Genomic DNA, 14,163 nt, shown 5'->3' on the forward strand with positions numbered 1-14,163 from the left:
GTTATATGTCAGATTCCTCCACGTACCACTAGCGGGAGCTGGCGTACCACCAGTGGTACGCGTACCACAGGTTGAGAACCACTGATCTATGGTATGTGGTGTGAAGGTAGAACATATTAATACAAGTTGCCTGGCCTTCACTAGCAAAGTTATATTGATCTTGAGCCACCTAACAAAGTGGATTTCATCAATATTGAAAGGGTCAATAAAGGGGATTTTTGCGGCCACATACTGTAGCATCAATGTTACCTCAATGTCACTTGAATTAATCAAAAAAACGGAAATCCTCTGAAATGCATTACCTTTAATAAAAGACTGCACTCCTATACAGATAACTTTTTGATGTTTTAAATCGAAATTGTAGTCCCTTTTTCTCACATGATAAAATATCTGTAATATTATTTAAAAATCTATAAATAACAAAAAAAACACTTCATTAAGCCACAATTGTGTATAGCATAACCATTGTACTACACTGTTAAACTATATAATACTTAAATCTATCAGAATCAGAGTACCTTTATTAGTCCCACGGAGGGGAAATGTGCGTAGTTACAGCAGGAAAAAGAGCCACAGACAGCTTAATGTTACATATGTTAAATATGTGACATTCATGAAAAAAAAAGTACTAAGTTATGATAATACAAAAATATAATACAAAATAAAAAGTTATATAATTAAAAAAAATACACATCCTGTAACAGTTCTTAGAATTTAGCAGCCGGGTATATATTGCACAGTTATTAACAGCATCTATAAATATTGCACATATTGCACATCGGTGGTTGGTATTTAACAGCAGCAAGTTACATAATTTACAAAATACACACCTTGTAACAGTTCTAATGATTTAGCAGCCAGGTATATATATATTACACAGTTATTAACGGCATTTATATATTGCACATAGTTTGTTGGTATTTAGCAGCAAGGGGTGATATAGTCTGTGTTGTGGTGTTTGTGGGGGGGGTCAGTTAGGGGCTGTGCTGGTAGTATACAGTACCATAAGTATCTCCAACTTAACCAGTGAGAATGGTAAAAAATGTGTGCGGACTATTTTACCAGTTACTCAAGGGCCAAGTCTTTAAATGTCCCGTTGGGTCTGTCCTTAACCCAAAGATATTCAGTAAAATAAAGTATATCTATATGATAAAAACTGATAGCAGAATTTTTCAAAAAGTGGTTGAATCAACCGAACACTACAGCTCAAATACAGGACTTAATGTTTTTGTACTTTTTAATAAAATGCCTTGAGTTTTCTTCCTACGCTGCCCTGGCCAATGCAAGAGTGATGACTTTTAATTAATTCACTTGAGAAAAGCTCAGACATTTTATTAAAAAGTACAAAAACGACAATGAAAACGTTCCCATTACACGTTAAAGTCCTGAAATAGAGCTGTAATGTCTTTTAAGTTTGAAAATGTTTGTCATATTGGAGAAAAAAAGCATTTCACCTTTATATATATATATATATAGAATGGCCTCTCCTATTTTTACAATGTTATCAAAGGCTAGGTTTGATGGTAAGAGAGCTGAAAAATTAATAAGAAGGAAGAGGCAACCAAGCTGCTGTACATCAGGTGAAGTCAAACTAATGAATAAGGCAGAAAAGGGAGGTCAAAGAGCGGTACTGAAGGGCAGAGGAACCATGTTAATGTACTCACAGCAGATTAATCTTGATGCATAAGGAAACTGTTTGTTAGGTGGTTTAGTTTTCTGCTGCATTATACTGAGATGAAGTTATGTGTGTGTGTGTGTTTGTGTTTGTGTGTGTGCAGCACAGAAGTGGATGTATGGGGGACTGGACAGCAACATGCTTCTGCAGTACATCGCCTGGGTCACCTACCCCGTAGTGCTCATCACTTTCTCAGCGGGATTTACACAGATACTGGCCCCTCAGGCTGTGGGTAAGACACACACTTACGTCAACAATTCATGCATAGGTATTCCTATATCAAATTATGTCCACATCTCAGTGTTTGAGTAATGTAATTGGCTCTATAATGCAGCATAAGGTGTCCAAGGACATGTGCTGTAGGTGTCTCAGTGGTAACGTCTGTAAGAAATCCATACGCTAAAACCCTGATGAGATGTGCATACAGAAAACTATATGAATATCAATCAGCTTTCCCCCTCACCCGCCCCCCTCGCTCTTCATTTATTCCCCTCATCTCTCTCTGTAATTGCTTTCTTTCAACTCGTCCTCTCTCTCCACTCCATCGCCCCACCTGGAATCTCTTTCTTTTTGATTCCCCAGGCTCAGGTATTCCTGAGATGAAGACCATACTGAGGGGCGTGGTCCTGAAGGAGTACCTGACGTTCAAGACGTTCGTAGCCAAAGTCATCGGCCTGACCTGTGCTCTTGGCAGTGGGATGCCTCTGGGAAAGGAGGTACAGGTTTCATCTTCCTCCATCTCTACACATCACAGTGTTCTTGGCTGTGCAAATTACACATGACAGATTGCTTGACAGTTTTTGAAGTTTCCCAGTGGGGAGGATTTAATAATCCGGCTTCTTCCAGTATCATTAAAGTAACAGCTGGGAAAATAAAACAGTAATTACTGCTGATAACCGTTTGCATTTCCTTCATTTGAGGATTAGAAAGTTTGGATCTTCGCAGACTTTGATCGCGCGAGGTTTTTTGAATGCCCATGAACTCAAATGTGCCTTAAGTCGTATCCAGTCCACTAACATCCTGATCTCTCTCTCTCGTCTCTCTCAGGGACCCTTCGTTCATGTGGCCAGTCTGTGCGCCGCTCTCCTGAGTAAAGTCATGGCTCCTCTTTTCGGAGGGAGTTATATGGTGAGGACAGTAAACACGGATTTCTCCTCAAATGCATACCTTGTTTTAGAGATGTAACCTTCAGGGCCTTCACAGGTTATGCCTCTTACTTGAACATCCACGATGAACTAAATGTACTCTATAAACCATGAATATTTTTGAAATAACATGCCATCAGATTTACAGTAGTTGATTATGCTCTTTACACTAAAATATCAGAAAAGACATATTGACATTGATTGATATGAACTGTAAACTAGTTAGCAAGTGAGCCAAGGAGTTCAGAAAGGAAACTGAAAGTGATGATTAAGCATTTGAAACGTCAAACCTCTTTCCAGGTAGTTAGTTTGATTGCTGACCAAACTAAGTTAAAGTCTAACAGTTAAATTGCAGCAAACGGTAACCAATATCCACTTATATATAATGACTATGGTTAGACTTTTTAAAATACATACATATATATAATTGATGGGCTGTGGGGCTACCTCATACCACTTCCACTTAACCTTGCAACATCTCTCCAGACTTTGAGTATCTAGTTCCCAGTAACTTGCCTTATATACTCTGAGTCATGATTTTTTTTTTGAAAGAGTGAAGCTGCAAAAAAAGAAAATAATTTAATCTAAAAAATGACTATGATGTTTTACTTGACTTTCTGCCGTTCCCCAGGACACACTCTCACCTCCACTCACTTGCGACCATACCCTGGACTTCTGTCTATTTCCACAGAGGACAGTGTGCTGTGCTTCTCCCACATGTACCAGCGTCACCATGAGTATGGAGGAAGATAGACTGCAGAGATGTGGAGGAAGAAAAACTCAGCCCAGTTAGAAAGACTGATATAGTCCAGGGGTCAACTGTGCAGCCATTAAACATAATCAGTCTGGGGAAATGTTAACTCAGTTCACTGCTGAATCCAGACTGTTTGCTGAAGCTCATCCGCCCGCTTGTTTGATTTTGTGTGGTTTGGATAATAAGCTGGATGTCTTCCAGGAGCAGAAATCAAAGGTAACCTCCACACTCGCACAGATCACACTCACACATATTTCTTTCTCTTTTTCCCCTCACCTTTACTGCTAAAGGAAGAGCCCTTTGAGGGAAGCAAGGTATGAAATGCACCAGTCGGATAGTTCCTTTATTGCCAATTTCATCAACATTAATAATCCATGCTGTCCATTTCAGAAGAAGAGGAGAGATTGATGCTTTTCCATTTTGTCTGCGCTGTTTGATTCTGTTCAGTGAACCATCACAGCGAGGCATCGATCTGTGCCGTCTTTGCTTCTATACAAACATCTCATGGTTTCGTCACTCCATCCTGGGTTTTTCCATTACGGCCCCATATCCCATCACTCATATATGTAATCTCGTTGATGTTGGAAAGATACAGCTTTGGTTTTATAGTAAAAAGTGTTGAATTTTTGAACAGTTGGTGGCTTTTCATGACAAATGCACCTTGTTGTGTGTTTGTGGCATTTGCACTCACATGTACCTTGTTGGGATTCGTGTGTGTGTACCTGTGTGTGCGTCTGACTCCTGTCGGGCAGAACGGGCTGAGGAACACGGAGATGCTGTCGGCTGCCTGTGCAGTGGGAGTGGGCTGCTGCTTCGCTGCTCCGATTGGAGGTAGGACTATCCTGCCAGCAGTAGAGCAATTTCCAATCTTTGGTCAATCTGTCTGTCTAACTGTATCTCGGAACTCTTTGGCTAGATTGACATTCAATGTTGCATGGGTATTCAGGTCAAATGAGCTGTCACTGTTTCAGGTTAACCTTTTTGTTAGGCCATGATCCATGAAATGTAGATAATACCTTTTTGAACTGGCTCTTATTGTTAATATTTGTTTAACTTCTTGTTTTCTGTGTTTTGTATTATTACATTTTTAGTGGGAACAAGTTTTACTTTTCTAGAATTTTTGAAAACTTGAAAAAAGGAAGGAAGGAAGAAATGTAGATAAAACATATTTGCTTTGGTTATCTGTGACCTTCAGAGGATACGTGATGACAAAGGAGTAGCTATCACCAACCTATGATGGATCATGGAAATGTAGATATAACATTTACGCAGCGGCCTATTCAACCATTTCTTTTATAAAGTCTGAATGTTGTTAAATGTCGTTTGTTTGTTTGGTGCAGGGGTGCTGTTCAGCATTGAGGTCACTTCCACGTTTTTTGCGGTGAGGAACTACTGGAGGGGCTTCTTTGCTGCCACCTTCAGCGCCTTCATATTCAGAGTGCTGGCAGTGTGGAACCAGGAGGAAGGTTAGGGACACATTTTTTTTTTACCACATGTTTGTTATTTGTCTGGATGCCATAGTTACGGAAAAATAGAAAAAAAGTTAATCCCTTGAGAAAAAAATATTAAACCTGTTTTTCTGAATCAGTGAGTTAAAGGTGGGGTAGGTAAGTTTGGAGGAAACCAGCTTGAGTGCGCTAGAATTGAAAAATCTGCCACTTCCTTACAGAGCCCCTCCTCCAACACACACGAACGCGCACATGAACAATGAGGGCACGAGATAAGTTTGTGCACAGATGGAAGGCTGACAGGCAGGTAGGCCATCCAGTTACTTTAGCCGGGCCGGCTCAGATGATTGGTCGTGCTTTTTACAGAACTACGGCTTCCACAGATGACATTTTTTTAATGGATTTTTTGTCAAAGCACTTGAGATATTCATTGCTATCGGGATGCATTTCATGGAATATAACAAAAAGTGTATCTCGAGCCGGTTTCTCAAAATTACCTACCCCACCTTTAATCATTTTATAATCTCGAGAAAAGCAATAATTTTCTCTTTTTACGAACAGTTTTTCCTAAATGAACAAGCTACCAAGGGAAGAAATAATAATTATCTTGTTAATTAAAAATAACAGCTTACCTTTTTTCATGGATTTGCCTCAGCAAATAAAATAAATGAGATCTGGTAAAAATGATAAAGAATATTATTTGAACGTTTTGAGTTTTATCATACTTTATGTTCAGTCATGTCAATGGTGCGATGATCAATATAAGTATTGTAAGCATCTCTACACACATAGATTTCAGCATCATAAGATAATGTGATTCTGTATTTGTAAAAATAAATTATAATTGGTCTCCAAAACCAATTTAAATGTTAATATCTACATCTGTAACAAATGGATAAATTGCTGTGGAGCCTACAACAGTGTTCTTTCCTTCAGAGACCATCACTGCTCTCTTTAAGACCCGTTTCCGTCTTGACTTCCCGTTTGACCTTCAGGAGCTGCCGGCGTTCGCCATCCTCGGGTGAGTCTTTTCCCTGGACTGACGCCACAATAGACCTGATCCCAGAGCAGTTACTGTTACTGAGGAGATCTGAGCCCTCAGTCCCTCTGTAGTCTCCTCATAGGCACATTCACATTTCTGCTGCAGGCTCAAGGTTGATTTGTAGTCAAAGAACGGAGCATGAAATTAACTTTTTACTCCGCTGATTACAATAAGTGACTGTATCATCATGACGTGCCAAATTGGATTTGTTTGATGTGAAAAAACCTATTAAATGGAAAAAAACAAAGATTGGCTCCTCTCAAAGGAAGTGATTTTAAGCTGTGGAGGCTGTATTTTCTTTTTATGTCATTGCAAAAATTCACAATAACATTTCAGGAATTATATTTGAGGTATTTCTCAAAATGGCAAAAAAACTGAATCTGAATAAAGAGCCCTTCTGTCCGCAGCCCCTCCCACTGATGAGCACGGGCATACAAACACGCTAGTTACTAGTCTTTCAATTCAAGCATCATCTCGATTATCATTGTGATCTGAATGCGCTCATATAGCGAGAATTATATGAGTTCCCGTCATATTTTCCTTTTAGACTTAAATACACTGACATATTTTGATTTGAGGCCCCAGCTACAATATTGGCAAAGTGTTTCAGATCTAGAGACAAATGATGCTAATATTAAATAGCATTTAAAATGAGCAATCTGCAGTCATGAGTTTCTATTAGCAACATTGATATTGTATGGCTTTCCTTTGGATAAGTATGTCTTTCTTTTTTTTCTCAGGTTGCTTTTGAAGTTTGGGCAGTTTTTGCTTTTCTGCAGGATATTGTGCTGCTGAATCAGGCCTTCACCACCTTTAGGGACATGCATGTTCATTTATAGAACAGCCAATAGGAACACACTCTCTGTAAAATGACCTGAGATTGACCAAAGTCTTCCATCAGGGACTAGATTTTCTAAAGCTTTAAAACGCCCAAAGGGGTTTCAAACGTTTTTCTTTCCGACCTGTTGAATATGCTGAAAAGGTCACTATGAAATGTTTTGCCCAATGATGCCAAAAATAAACTGCCTGCCTCATCGTTAACCATGCAGGAACATTGCTTTTCAGTGGCAGTGTGATTGCTTTTCAGTGCAGCTGGTTTTGTTTTGTCCTGGGATGCTTTTTCTGCTTCTCCTTCAAACAGGTGTGTCTTTGTGTGTCTGCAGGATTGCCTGTGGTTTTGGTGGCGCTCTCTTTGTCTACCTGAACCGGCTGATTGTGGAGTGCATGAGGAAGCAGAAGACTATTAACAAGTTCTTGCTGAGGAAGTGAGTAGCTGATTCTGACTGACACAGAATATTAAACACTTATGTAGATTGGCATTTTATGAAATGCACTTATTTGTCTTATTGCCGAGAGATGAGATGATTGATACTCCTCAGACATGAGAGTGGGAATTATCATTTTCTCTTACTTTAGGCAAGACGGGGGATATGCATATATCTCAAAGTATTGAATAAATCCTTAATAAAAATAAGTGCTTATCCATAGTCGGTGTAATGCACTCAAATAACTCCTGTTAAATGTATTCATGGGAAATGTAGGTTAAGTCTTTATATAAATTGTTTCAGTTTTACACATCACAGAGAGCTATTTATGCCTCCCACCACCACACATAAATCAAGCAAGCACATACAGTGTGACAGGCGCCCCCATTAATGACCCCGCAGTCCCTCTCTCCCTGTCAGGCGCCTGGTGTATCCCGCCCTCGTCACCCTGCTAATCTCCACTCTCACGTTCCCTCCAGGCTTCGGGCAGTTCATGGCGGGACAGGTGAGAAAGTACTTTCACGCTCTTATGACAGCATTGAAGCCTGCTGACTGTTGTGAGATGATTGATGGTAATTCTGAGTGAATAGAGAGCTGGTGCTTCTCCTATAAAATAGCATGAGCTGTTCAATAGCTGCCATGGTACCTAATATGGATTGGTATAAAGAAAGCAACATTAAAACAGTTGACACATGTTCATTGTCATAGAGTTACACATAACTTGCTTGATGCAGCACTGCAGTATTGTGGATAAAAGAAAGAAATACGCCTCTTTTTCAGACAAGGTGGCTGCAGACACATTGTGCTGCCACTGGACATATCTGACAATTGAAACGACAAAGTGAAACGTAGTTTGAGCTTTTCTTAAAGTTGCAAAGCAAACCACTTTTGGGCTGATATTGCCTGTACACTCCACTATCATTGTGCATAACAAGCCATTTCAATTCACTTTGATCCTTTCAGACTGTCAAAAGAAAGAAACCTCTGCTTGTGAGGAGGGAGAACAACCTTTATTTGTCCTGTGCAGTGACGCTCATTCATTGAAACAGTCTTGACAAAAAGACAAGCTTTTGCACTGCCATCAAAAAAGGTGTACTTGTTTCTAGAATATTTGAAACATGAGGAATTGTATATCCAAAATCACAAGTTCAAATTGAGTGTCTTTGCACCGCACAGATAACAGAAAAGATTCAATTCAATTCAATGTTCCTTATTTCACAAAGGTATTCCTCAGTATCGTTGAAGATATCATTAAGTGAGTCTGAGATTAATTAAAAACAAACAATGAAACATTTAGATGACATCCACCAGCTGTACCGCGTACTGCCTTTCTGGCTGCAGGGATTTCATGAAGATCTAGATCCAAAGCTGACCTTTTAATTCTCCTGTAAGTCTTTCATCTATATAATCACGTTCAGATAACCTTTCCATCTCGTGTCGACCCTTCAGCTCACGCAGCACGAGTCTCTGGTCGCTCTGTTTGACAACCGCACGTGGTGCCGGCAGGGCGTGGCCGAGGAGTTTGATTACCACCACAACGGCTGGAAACATCCGCAGGTCAACGTCTTCATCACACTCGTCCTCTTCATCGTTATGAAGGTAGGCCTTTGACATATGTATAGAAACGGTGTAGGATTTGATTCCTTTTTACTTGTTGTCACACACACTTGTCTCTCTGTCTCAGTTCTGGATGTCGGCTGTGGCCACCACCATGCCGGTTCCATGCGGGGCCTTCATGCCAGTGTTTCTTATCGGTGAGTAAATTATTCATTGTTTTCTAACGAATCTACTGTAGTGGTAACAACCTCCTTTATACTCGTGTCGGTTTACAAAGCACTGAAAGGTTTAGGGCCAAAATACATGTACAGTATAATATGTATTCCTACTTTATAAAACATCCTGACCTCTTAAGTAGTCTAGGACAAGTTTGCTTTCTGTCCCGGGGTGAAATCTCAACATGGAGAAGCAGCATTCGGTTTTTATTCACCGTATATATGGAACAAACTGCTCCAAATATGTTCTTTTAAGTTAAGAGTATTTGTGATGGCCTTGTATTGACTCAAATAATTGATTTCTTTCACTTCCATGTAACTTTTAGTCTTGTATTCTATACCTGTCTTGATTGTATTTGAATGTCCTTTTGTTACGTAATTACTTTGCACTTTTGATAAAGCCACAATCTTGCCTTTTTAAATAACTTCTCTCTTTGTGCAATGAGCAGGTGCAGGATTTGGCAGACTTGTTGGAGAGGTCATGGCAACCATGTTTCCTGATGGCATACATGCTGATGGCAGCGTGTATCCCATAGTTCCCGGCGGTTATGCTGTAGTTGGTGAGTTATGTTATTGTTTTACAAACTGTACCTTCATTCATTTTGTTTCTAATTTGTCTTCATAATAATCTTTCCAAGCCACTTCTCTTCTCTTCTTTGTGATTGAAATTGTCCCCACTGCGAAGCTGCAACCATTCGTATCACTTCATGCCAGCTTATAGAATAAGATTGATGAAAACTGATTCCACTTAAGTTGAACACTACATTTGTTCTAAAGTAAAATAGAAAATCGTTTGATACAAAATTGCCACGGTCGTGGCTCACTGGTTAGTGTGACAGGGTGGCGCTAAATGTTATGAATTAGAACGACATCCTGCAGAAAATCTGGTTTGGATTTGCTGTCATGAAGCATTCCTTCTCTGATTATTAAAACACAGATACATTGCACATTTAGCACCAGATATTAAACTGTTGGGAAAATACTGAATGTATTTGATAACAAAGGCCCAACTGTAGCTGTGTACGTAACAGGATGTATGATTACCTAGAAGAGCATGAGGACTGTTTTAGCCATATGATAGCTATGTGATTATCATGATGATTCAGCCTCCATGGAGATAGACATATGACAAGAATGATCATTTCTGACGTGGGCCGTGAGCTAATCTAAAACTAAACATTGTATACTGCTTTGTACCGGTATTCCTGCATCTTGTGACTGTGTAACACCCTCTCTTGTATATAAGCATGTGAAGGACACTGTTCAGGAACTATGTTGTCCCATGCAGCTTTGTACGTGATGAATAGTTCCATTCTTGCAAGGATAGTAAATACATGTATCCTGATATTGAAGCTCAAGCCGGTGACGAGTGATATTTTTCTAACATAATCTGTTTACTCTTTTATTCATGTTTACAAAGATTCCTCATCACACACACAAGACAGACATTTTTCTTCTATGATTCCCCCCCACACAGGTGCTGCAGCGCTGTCTGGAGCGGTCACCCACACGGTGTCCACAGCGGTCATCGTGTTTGAGCTGACGGGTCAGATCTCTCATATTCTGCCTGTGATGATCGCTGTGATCCTGGCCAACGCCGTGGCCCAGTCGCTCCAACCATCGCTGTACGACTCCATCATCCGCATCAAGAAACTCCCTTATCTCCCTGAACTCGGAATGGGGCATCAAGAGTGAGTGCTTGTCATTACCCACCTGTTTGTTTTTCAATAAAACCACCAGATGAAGTTATATTTAGTTATTATCAGTGTGATTCTGTGCTCTCCTCTGTTTCGTATCTCTTCTCTCACCTTTCATTTCCTTCCCCTCTTGTATCAACACCTCTCGATTCCCTTTTCTCATGTTTCAGTATAATATCCGTGTGGAGGACATTATGGTCAGGGATGTGCGTTACATCACTCTGAACTCTTGCTACCGGGACCTACAGGAGATGCTGCTGACTGGTCAGCTCAAGACTCTGGCACTGGTTGAGTCCAGTGGTAAGTGCATGGCAAACAAAATCAATCTTAACAAATCTCAGCATGCAACATTATAATACTACAGAAAAATGTCAATACAAAATGACAATGAGACACTGAACTGTCTGTTCCAGGAAAACTCTAAGCAAACACTTGGTAAATGACTGTTTTTTTATGCAACAACCATTCAGGTGTGAGACCCGGCCTTTTCAGGATGAATTGCTCAATTGTTATTCAGCTGAAATGAGTTCACCCCTTTTTTATATGTAACCCACTCAAATAATACAGTGAGTTTTTCACCCTGTAATAAACAGCAGCTAGATTATTTAAATCGTTTTACAAAATAAATGATAATTTCAATCATACTGTACACTCAGCCATCCTATAGTCTAATTAAATAATCCTGTGATAAATCTTCATGAAGGTTGTGCCTTGTTTCTCCCCCCATTGATATAAATGAGTTTAGAATGCATTTGAGAAACATTTACTTAATATAAACACATTGGAATACAACAGCATCACAAATGTAACTAGAGAATGCAATTCCTGAAGAAATTGCTAGTGGGAATATGCTGAAAAAACTGACACTAAACTGCTATGCTGAAATGTAATGTGTAAGAAGAAAGTGAAGAATTTAGATTGAAATGTAATGTGTAAGAAGAAAGTGAAGAATTTAGATTGAAATGATACATGAACACTGGGGGCTTGAATGTGTGATGAGAGAAGAAAAGAAAGTAAAAAGGCTTGGAAAAGCAGCAGAATATTTGAACTGCAAACTTGTGAACTAACTTGATGGCGAATGATCTGTCGCTATGGCAACGACATTTGATGACACCCCATAATACGCTTAGATGCGTTGATGGCTGCATCGTTACCAAACCTGTGAAGTTTTGGGGCGTTTGGAGCAGTTTCACTGAAGTTATGAGAAAACCGTGTGGGATGGAAACGGCATATGGTGAGATTTCATATTTGGCGTAGAGCTGTTGAGGCATGGACCGGTGATATACAAGTGAAGATTGGGGGACGATTGGACCGTGTCCATTGGACTTACAGCGACATCGTGTTTCATGGCAATGGGCTGTCGCCATGGCAACGGCATTTGATGACACCCCATAATACGCTTAGATGCGTTGATGGCTGTATCCTACCAAACCTGTGAAGTTTTAGGCCGTTTGAAGCATTTTCACTGAAGTTATGAGAAAACCGTGTTTCATGGTGAGCATTGTGTTGCCATGGCAACGGCATTTGAACTTCACGGCTGGACTGTTACGGAGCGTCCACACAGCAGCGTGCGTTGACGCTTGGCGGTGGGCGTGTCTGAAGCTTGGGGAGTCAACGCGAGCAACGCGACCAACAACCAATCACATGAATCTCCCGCCCCCGATATACAAAGCAAAAACCATTCCATGCTAGCTATATATACTGTCTATGCCTGCTAGCTGTCAATTCAATGTTTAAACAAGGTACACTGGATATAAACTCCCCAAACAGGCGAAAACCTACCAGTTTCACCCACTATCTCTGACACCTCCCTCCATGCCTGGCTCCTCCGGTTTGTATCTCGGTAGATGAACAGAGACTGATCATACAGCACCGGGTGATTCACTACCGCAATGATTATTTTCTCCCCCATTTTATGGAACATAGAAATGACCTGCGGTATGGCTCTCGCAGCATACACGCGGTTTGATTGACTAGCAGTTGTACTGGCAGATTTTCATAAACGTGATTTGATTGGCTGACGCTTCCGTCGAAGCTTCAAAAGTTGAACATGGTTCAACTTTTGACGCGAGCAACGCGTAGCTACGCTCCCCACAATGCAGTTCGGCGAAGCGTGATGTCACCCCATTCAAAGTGAATGGGCAGAAGCGTTGAAGCTTCAATGCACGCCGCTGTGTGGACGGGCCGTAAGGGGGGGGATCCGAGCAGAATGGAGTCAATTAATTGTTATTCTTTTATTTGGTGGTTTGTGTTCCAGCTGTCAATCAGCTGTGCGCAGCGTCTCCACTGCAGCCTGTGCGGAGGGCGGGGGCGCCTCGCTGCGGGGAAGCAGTGTGTGGACCTGTCAGCGCAACTTACATGATGCCGAATTTAACAAACACATTTAAATAATTGGTTTAAACGGCATAAGAATACAGGATGATCGTCCGTTCTGGGATTCTCCAGAGCACACATGTTATGATATAGGAATGCCAGAGTGAGATGAGATGCTCGTCCTTTAAAGAGAGAGATGATGCAGAGAGGGTGTGGCCTGTCGCATGCTTGGTTTGTGGAGTGTTAGAGCGCCAGTGAGGGAACGTCTGATGTTCTGGAAGTGAAAGAGGAAGCAGAAAAACAGAGGTCTCTGATGTATTTTGTAAACCAGAACAACAGCAAATAAATGCCAGGCTCCCCAAAGGAAGAGTCGCTCTCTCCAGTCATTTAAAGCTAAGCTCGGTGGTATTGAACTACAGCTTGGTTGCTTCTGCCCTCCCCTCGACTACGGTCTGGGAGCGACAGGAAAGTCAACACAGAGGCCCCGTCCGACACAATATATATAGTAGCAATAAACAACTAAACAGATGAGAGAATGAGCAGATCGCCACAACTTCACCAACCATACACAGCCACCAAAAACCTGCGGCATTAGAAAGCAATCCTTATAGAGAAATGAATTGGAAGTCTCCTCTGTGGTGAAACCGATCAGCAACGACACGAGGACAAAAGACGGCACAGAGGGCGCGATAACAATATAGACATAACCTAATCATAGAACAGGAACGAAGGAGACCAACAACAAGAAAGACGAAGACAGAGTCTCATTCAGGGGATCCGAAATACATTTTAAATTTTTGCACACGTGATTCGCTTATTCCTAGTGTGCCACTGTTACGGTGCCGCCGACCCCTGGTATAAACCATGCTCGTATCTATACAACTATAGAAAAGCAAAACGGGCCTCAGTAATTCCTGTCCCTCGTCGCTTACCGCATCATTTACAGAGAATACCATGTCAATAACTTAAGACAAACAACTCGAGGTGGGTCTAAATAACATCATGCATTTTATTTATTTCTCCAAGTTAGGTTTTTGTGTCATCTGAGGAGT

At 40.9% G+C, this 14,163-nt stretch overlaps 2 protein-coding genes across 2 annotated transcripts in view; both read left to right on the forward strand.

Moving 5' to 3' along the window:
* trmt61a (tRNA methyltransferase 61A) overlaps positions 1 to 14,163 on the forward strand; it is a 735,410-nt gene that overhangs the window by 55,142 nt on the left and 666,105 nt on the right. The gene's annotated exons all lie outside the window — the stretch shown is intronic.
* Positions 1 to 14,163, forward strand: part of clcn2a (chloride channel, voltage-sensitive 2a) — a 44,325-nt gene that overhangs the window by 15,871 nt on the left and 14,291 nt on the right. The window contains 14 exon segments of the mRNA XM_010794001.1: positions 1,779 to 1,907; positions 2,258 to 2,391; positions 2,723 to 2,803; positions 3,865 to 3,888; positions 4,327 to 4,405; positions 4,915 to 5,040; positions 5,959 to 6,043; positions 7,228 to 7,329; positions 7,750 to 7,834; positions 8,779 to 8,928; positions 9,014 to 9,083; positions 9,551 to 9,661; positions 10,579 to 10,796; positions 10,969 to 11,098. Of these exon segments, the coding sequence (XP_010792303.1) occupies positions 1,779 to 1,907; positions 2,258 to 2,391; positions 2,723 to 2,803; positions 3,865 to 3,888; positions 4,327 to 4,405; positions 4,915 to 5,040; positions 5,959 to 6,043; positions 7,228 to 7,329; positions 7,750 to 7,834; positions 8,779 to 8,928; positions 9,014 to 9,083; positions 9,551 to 9,661; positions 10,579 to 10,796; positions 10,969 to 11,098 (1,524 nt within the window).

Source organism: Notothenia coriiceps, unplaced genomic scaffold (genome assembly GCF_000735185.1).
Source record: "Notothenia coriiceps isolate Sejong01 unplaced genomic scaffold, NC01 NC01_scaffold00037244, whole genome shotgun sequence".
Classification (NCBI taxonomy): domain Eukaryota; kingdom Metazoa; phylum Chordata; class Actinopteri; order Perciformes; family Nototheniidae; genus Notothenia; species Notothenia coriiceps.